This window comes from Mus caroli, chromosome 16, assembly GCF_900094665.2.
Source record: "Mus caroli chromosome 16, CAROLI_EIJ_v1.1, whole genome shotgun sequence".
In the NCBI taxonomy this organism is placed as follows: Eukaryota; Metazoa; Chordata; class Mammalia; order Rodentia; family Muridae; genus Mus; species Mus caroli.
The window spans coordinates 79,401,331-79,409,528 of NC_034585.1; the positions used below are offsets into that span (position 1 = coordinate 79,401,331).

At 45.7% G+C, this 8,198-nt stretch overlaps 1 protein-coding gene across 1 annotated transcript in view; it reads left to right on the forward strand.

Annotated features, from left to right (window-relative positions):
- The first annotated feature begins 4,671 nt into the window (after positions 1-4,671).
- The window catches only part of Jam2 (junctional adhesion molecule 2), a 53,106-nt gene continuing 49,579 nt past the window's right edge, over positions 4,672-8,198 (forward strand). The window contains exon 1 of the mRNA XM_021185286.1: positions 4,672-5,102. Within this exon, the coding sequence (XP_021040945.1) occupies positions 5,036-5,102 (67 nt within the window). The 5' untranslated portion in view covers positions 4,672-5,035. The remainder of the gene's footprint in view (positions 5,103-8,198) is intronic.

Here is an 8,198-nt window from a genome sequence, read left to right on the forward strand (position 1 = left end):
TGTACATGCTCCCACTTTTTCCTTTCCTTCGGGCCTCTCTCACCCTCACCTACAGCTAATTGGAAGCATAATCTTGCTTATCAGGTTTGTGAAAAAGCAACAGACTTCGCTGTCCATTCCTACGTTCTGTCTGCCGTCCAGTTCCTCGGTGGTTTACACCTTTGTCTTTTTCATGGACGATAACAATGGCTTTAGGCTTGCCTAGGGCACTGTTTCTCTCATCTCCAACCTACCCTTCATGGTCTGTGATAACAGAAACATTTTATGCTTGCGTAATTCTAGATCGCACCTCCTTTTCCACCAAAGTGTCTATTGGAAACAACAAGTGTGGCAAGTAGGACCGAAGAATTGAATTTTAAAATAAAATTAAATTCAAAGTTATATAGTCATCTGGTTCTACAGCCTACTATACTGGATAATGAAAGACCCACAACGTGAGAACTCCCCCACGTTCTGACTCAGGAGAGGCGACACCCCAAATCACACAAGAAACGGTCTTACTGCAACTGCAAGAGGATTTTTATTCAAGAGCGTTCTTGGGCCCATGGTCATACACCACGCAGGGGTATAGGACCATGGCGCCCCGAGTAGCTGAGTAAGGGGGTATTTAAAGGAAGAAACCACAACTCATGGAGGTGGGGAGGGCGTTGTTGGAAAATACCAAAAATACCAGTTAAGAGTCACAAGGAAGTATAAAGTCACAAGTGTCAGGTTATCTCTCAAGACAGTTTCTAAGAGCCCCTAACAATCTAAGAGCCCNTAAAGATAGCACATTTGCATTGCAGGTTCCAGTAATGGTCAGGGTGCCATTCTTTGAATTGAACCCAGGAAGCAGGTGGGTGGAGGAAGGAATGGCGCTATCTGTTTTATGACCAGCACCTGGAGCACTAAGCCACAAAGGCTACACTCCCAAGCCTGGGCCCAAAAGCCTCGAATTTTGTTTTTACTTTGCTATACTTCTTCAATAACAGAGTTCTAACATACGGTGCGTATGCTGGTCATGGTCGCAGAGGCAGGGGGATTGAAAGTTTGAGGCAGGAGACAGTCTGGAAGACAAAGGAAGCTGTGAAAGTCAATGAGATCAAACTGTGTGTGTGTGTGTGTGTGTGTGTGTGTGTGTGTGTGTGTGTGTGTGTTGGGGGGCACATAAGTAGCTACAGTAAGAAGTGAGATGAGAGCCAGCTGGGGGAGGGTGGGCGGCACATGTCTTGAATCCCAGCAGTTAGGCTGCAGAGGCAGGCAAATCTCTGAAGCTCTGTGTTTAAAGCCAGCTTGGTCTACAGAGTGAAGTCCAGGACAGCCAGGGCTACAACAGTGATACCTTGTCTGAAAGACAAAATAAGGAAGGGAAGGGGGAAGGAAGGAGAGGAGGAGGAAGAAGAAGAGGGTGGAGGGGGAGGGGAGAGAGGGAAAGGAAAACCCAGAGGAAGAACACAGGAAAGATAAATCTAAACTGTAAGGAATGAGTTAGGAGCAAACCAGCCATCCCAGGTGGCCTTGTTAATAGTGCCTGAGCTATGTGGTATGACACTGCTTTAGTTAACTTGTATCTTCTCCTCCCCTACCACATTGCTTTCAAAGGACTCATTTCCTGCAGCATGACGTCCAGAGTCAGTAGTACCGTGCTGAATAGCATTCGTATGTAACCCAGTCTTTTGCTTTTCCACCGCTATGTCCTCGGTCCAATTCCATTTATATTCTAGGGCTGGAGAGTCTTGTTTCTCCTAAGCAAACCCCAGTTTTAGATCTCCCAGCTATCACCACTACTATTTGTCCTACCTGAAATGTCCCCCCTTTACTTCTTTCCTTTCCAATAGTCCATATTTGAAGACCTAAGAAATGCAGCCCTGACCTCATGCCCATCAGGGAGACCATCCCCTTTTCCTTGACTTTGGGTGAGCACCTTTCAGCCCAGTTTTCCTCGTCTGTAAAGTGGGAATGCTAACATTTCCTCCTTTGGGGAAGATTAAGTATTGCTACTTTTAAACTCTACCATTAAGAAAGCATAAAATAAAGCCAGCTGTTGTGGCCCCCATCCCAACAGTTATCATGTGATGTTAGAAATATTTACAAATGGAACTGTCTCACTCCTGGAGACTGTGAGTTTATTAAGAGCAAAGCTTGGTCTTACTCAGTGCTCTCCCTGGAGATACACTGTAGCCATTGGACAGATGCCTTGGTCAGCTTGTTAATGAATGAGTCAATGACTAAATAGAATGTCACAGAATAAGCTCTCTGTCTTTTTTTTTTTTTAAAGGAAGAACAAAGAAGACAGAGTTATAGCAAAGATGAGGGAGAAGGACTATAACAACTTCGTCTTTTAAAAATGTATTAAAATTTTGGGTCAGCTGTGATGGTATGAGGAAAGAGAGGGAAGCAGATCTCTATGAGTTCAAGGCCAGCCTGGTCTACAGAGTGAGTTCCAGGACAGCCAGAGCTATATATAGAGAGAGCTTGTCTCAAATAACCAACAGCAACTATGATGGTTGACATTGCATTTAAAGTTTATACTTACTTGAGAGATCAAAAAAAAAAATGCCTCTAACATGCAAGGTCTTAGCTTGTACAGGCTCTACCCTACAAGCCCACTTCTCCCAGACATTAAAGATTAATTTTAAAGAGACTGATCTTATAAAATTTGCTGTTCTAGCAAGTAGTAGGTCATAATACTAACTTCAGTTTCTGCCTTCGTAATCAAACTTGATTACTCTGCTCAAAAAATATGACTAGGACCAATACAAAACATACATGTTAAATTAGACCCTACCTATAGATATAATCTTGTGGGGTTTGCCTTTGTATGCCTGAGGCTGCTTTGTCTAGAGGCTGCATCTTGGGATCACTCTCAGGTGCTGTTCTGGCTCCCCATTGGATGCTAGTACCAAAAACAAACAAACAAAAACAAAAAAAAAGCAACCCACCTTCTTCCTATTAAAATTTATTTATGGTCATGGTGAATCTCTGAGTGACCCCAGACCCATAAAACACCAACAACAAAATGACAGATTAATCTAAGAAATCAGATTAAACAGTCTCTAAAGAGGCACATGCATCTCTCACCCTCAACATCAGAACTACTGAAGCAAAGAATGCCAAGGCAATGGATATTTCCCCAAGGCATTTCATCCCGAGAGAAGGAGGAGGCACCATCTAGAGGGGCCACTCAGAATTCCCATGGTTCTAAGAACTTGTCTTAACCATCCTATAGGATGAGACTGAAGACCAGACAATAGCAATGATGGCTTAGATGTGGGCTGCATAGATGTGTGGATCCTTGGCCCTGTATTTTATCTCATGTCAGGACCCCAAAGACAGACTTGGGGTTCACTGGGACTCTACAATGTGGCTACATCGAATCAATCAATCAATCGATCGATCAATATCTCTCCCTTTCTCTCTCTTCTCAGTTTTCACGACTAATTTGACTCAATTGGATTGTCAAGGACAATTGACTTAACCCGTCTCTGAGCACAGGCCTTAAGTCTTTTTTTTTTTTTTTTTCTTTTTTCCGCCTTAAGTCTTAAGTTAGATGACACCCTTACTCTCTTACTGTTTGTGCGTTTGGGCTACCAGCTCCATTTTTTGCCTTTTTTTTTTTTTTTTTGCCTTTGCTTTTTTTTTTTGCCCCCAGGGGTCTTCTATCCCCTCCCCTTCCCCATGAGGGCCAAAGCTTTCATCACTGTTGCCCAGGCAACAGTGGGGATGCCTCATTCCTCACAGCTCTGCATATCTAAGTATATCTTAAGCCTTTGTCCGCAAGGCTGGCTCAATTCTTTGTAAGTGGTCCATCACTAAATCGGCCATCCTCTACACATAATTATTCATTATTTAGCTTTATTTAAAGAGTTTTTTAAAAAATGTCTTCACCTGAAAACGGCCTTTACACAGACGGGACAATTTTCTTGAATGCCCGAGACCTCAGTTCTGGAGAGGAAATGTGAAAATCGCCTTTGCAAGTGCACGCTTCCGAAGTGCGGGTCAATTTTAAAGCACGCACTGGAGCATTCATAATGGATTTCCCTTTTAAAAGCACATGAGACCAAAAATAAACCTGACAAAAGGGCAGCTGTAGAGTTTTAACATGTGGAAAACTCCACAGGCGGCAGTTACATAACGGGGAAGAAACAAGATAAATATTTCACACCGTTAGATGAACTTCCAGATGACAACGAAGAAGCCAAGAGCCCAGAACACACCTTAACTCTCTAAGGGGTTGGGGGGACGGGGAGGAAGGACTTGAAGCCAAAAGAGGATAAGCCTGATGATAAAATTTGGGACCTGACTTGCAACTTGAGTGATGGCTTTGTCCCCGTCCGTCGTCCCCCACCCCCGTCCCCCACCCCCGCTTTCTAGAGGCAGGGGCTGAGCTCATGCCCCTATACTTTAAGAGCGCTTTGCCAGCGGTTTTGTCCACTAGATAGAAAATTTCCAAAAAAAATCTCCCACGCTAGGCAAAACACTGAAAAGTAAGTTTTTTTTTGCGCCAAGAGAAGGAGAGACATGGCGAGACAGACCGAGCCACCACCGCTCCCAACACACACACACACACACACACACACACACACACACACACACCCTGCCCATCCCACCCGGCTGCGCTCTTCCCGCCCCCAGTTCCTCGCCCTGGGGACAGCTGGCAGCCTATAGCGGGACTAGACACAAAGCGGATCAGTCTGGGGGCGGGGGGCCGACCTGCAGGGTTCTTCCTCAAGAGGCTAGTCCTCTGCCGCCACTCGCTTAGGACCCTGCGGACACCGCGTCCCGCGTCCACGCCCTCCCCTCAACCCTCTTCCACCCTTCAAAAGAAGGACTGTCCCAGACACCACGTCCTAGGGCCAGAAGACCTGCCCCCACGACAGCCGCTGGAGACACCCCAGACCGGAGAGACTGACATCGGGACAGGACCCGCCCCTCTGCTTCCACCTCTCAGGGACCTCCTCTGCTCCGCCGCCGGGCGAAGTGCTGGGGGACCCAGCCGCCTGTCGCGCTCCTGCAGGGGGACCCTCAGCTAGGCAGCCAGCTGGCGCCCGCGTAGATGGCGAGGAGCCCCCAAGGCCTCCTGATGCTGCTGCTGCTACACTATTTGATCGTCGCCCTGGACTGTAAGTCTCTGGGGTAACAGTCTCCCACCCTCCGGTCTCGCTATACCAGCCTCCCGGACCCTCGCCTGCAGGCATGGCGCTCAGTGCTAGGGGGTCTGTCTCGGGGCGCCAGGTTTTGCAGTCTGGGAGCACGGAGGGTAATCTGGATGAGGGCAGGCTCTGGGCGGGGAGAGTGAAGTCCTGTGCGTCTTGTAAATAGTGTTGGATCTGGGCAGTTAAGAATTGAAGAAAACAGACGATCCTCATCTCCTTGCAAAGTCCGAGGAAGTTTGCAAAGACACCGGGACGTGATCAGAATGCAAAACTCTCTAAGTATTCAAGATGCGAAGAGCCCAAGAAAGATGGCATCCGGGGTTGGCAAAGGCCACTCTTAAGTAGCTGCGGCTGAGGGATCAGTGCTTTGGTCCCAGCTGCCCCGGGCAAGGTGCTGGGTAAAGCACTTTAGAGGCGGTAGCGGGTGAAGTTAGCTGAGCCCCAGTAGCTTTTCGCCTTTACGCCTGCAAAACCGGCTTAGAGAAGTCTTGTCTGCCCGCTCCAGCCAGCTGCCGTGTCCTCAGGGGATGTCCAGCCAGCAGGACTGGCTGTTAGGATTGTTAGAAAGGCGCAGGAGATGAATGAGCGATCTGGCAGCTGGCATAGCCGCGGAGGCGTCCCAAAGCCAGTTTAGTTTCTCTGGGTGCTTTGAAAGAGGATTTGCGCGGGTGCTGGCCTAGTGTGATTTGAAATTTGATTTTTGTTTTCTTCGCGTTAACTTTTTAGGAAAAGGTAGGAAATTACTATCGACTTTTAAGCGATGAAGTCCTTGGTTGTTGTTGTTGTTGATGATGTTGATGATGATGATGATGATGATGATAAACACCCTCCCCTCCCCGTTATCTTTTGTTCTGTTGGTTTCTTCACTCGGGAGCGTTAAATGTGTTATGGTTGAGGTTCAAGTTCTAGTCACAGTACTTAATAGTAGTTCAATTATTCTGCCCGACGAATGTCTTAACACTAACGCTAAGGCTTTTTCTCAGACCAAAGTGATGGGAGCTCACAAAACGATTTGCCGCTCAGTACCCGAATGGGGTGCCTGCTGACTCAGGGGGAGGTATATATCAAGCCAGGAAGTTGAGATTCGCAATGAAATCTTTATGCATTCTGAAATATCAGCTGGTATCAAACGGAACACTCGGGTTGAGAGGTAATGTACTCAGTATGAAAATCAGCGACGAAGCTGGAATCTGGAGGTAGCGTAACTAAAAAAAAAAAAAAAAAAAGTTAAAGTGAAAAGTTGTGTGTTCCTCTGAGCTTTTAAGTCTCACTTCAACAGGAGTCATTAAAAAAAATAGTTTTTCTCTGTTATTCCCATTCTGTCATCAAAATAGAAACAATAGATACTGTTTGTCATTCCAGCGTAGTCAATCCAGAAGCCAGCGAAGGCTTACTGAATGTGTAGAATGAGTTCTTCCATATCTAGGTTATCGGCAGGCTCCACTAACTCTGATACCTGTAAGGAAGAAGTTGGGTCGCAGCGCGGAACCTTTCTCATACCATTCCCTCAGTGCCAGAAAGTCTGGCATTTCAAGGGTGTTTTTTAACACATTTAAGACTTTCAAAAACAAGTCAGCTGTAAAGAAAAGGGACATTAGCATAGAGAGTTCCCATATGCTCTATGCCCAGTTACCACCATTACAGTCTTATTATAATATAGTGTTCCATGGGATACTCTGCTTAGATCGTCCTCATTCTTATGGAATGCCCTTTTTTTGTCCCGGGATACCACATTTGGATCAAGGGTCCTCTCCCTTTATGCTCCTCTTGGCTGTGGCAGTATTTCAGACACCCCTGGTTTTTTATGACCTTGACAGGTGCTGGTTAATTATGCTGTTAAATTTCCTTCAACTGGTATATCTCAGATGCTTCATTTGTGGTTAGATGACGTCATAGGATTTTTGGAGGAAGAAGGAAGAGAAAGGAAAGACATTTTCAGCCTCTCCTAATCCAGGGAACATGACCTGTCACTATGCTTTTAACCTTCATGGCCTGGTGGAGGCAGTGTGTGTCAGCTTGCTGCAAGGGCTCCCTACTGTGTTATCCTCAATTCCATACTATACTGTTTTAAAGGAATGTCGATATTTTCAGCTCACACTAACGGACAGAGGCTGGGTTGGTTGGTGATACATGACTATAATCTCAGCAGGCAGGCAAGAGGCAGACAGACCATTCAAGGCCACAAAGGATTCAAGAACAGCCTGGATTATGGTGAGAATATCTCCAAAAATTATCAAGGAATGAGGGCGGCAGTTGGTCTCGGAGGTAGGAAGCAAGGGCTAGAAATGAGGACTTACGTGACATGAACACACATGTATGAGCATGTGCACATGCACAGAGCACATATACACACACATAGGAATGTATTTCATTTTCTCCAGGGTCAAATTTCTTCATAGATTATTTCGGGCTTGTATGCACTAGAAATATGTCTTCTCAAACTTCTTTACACACCTGTTTTTAGGATCTCATTTAATCACTTATTTTAATATCAGCCTGGGCTTATTAATAAATACACAACTAATATGTGTTTAGGTGGTGATAGAATCGTATTTTTTATTTATTAAAGAACTAGAGCATCCCTTATGCTGAAATTGCACCCTAGTACTTTAATATCCCTCTCAGATACAGCTGCACTGCTGCTTTGTCCCAGCCCAACCATGTGTTCCTATAATATCTTACTTACCACATTCTTCCTACATCTGCCAGTTTCTAATGCCGCTCACAGAAAGTAGTCTAGGAAATTTTTTGTTATTTTGTGTGTGTGTGTGTGTGTTTAACATGAGTTATTGAACTATGGGCATTTACTTTTGTATTTAGTTGATGTATTGGTCCCCTATCAGCTACTGTAACAAAGTATCCAGGGTGATCATGAAAGACCCACAACGTGAGGACTCCCTCACGTTCTGACTCAGGAGAGGCGACACCCCAAAATCACCCACAAGAAACGATCTTGCTGCAACTGCAAGAGGATTTTTATTCGAGAGCGTTCTCGGGCCCATGGTCATACACCACGCAGGGGTAGAGGACCATGGCGCCCCGAGTAGCTGAGTAAGGGGGTAT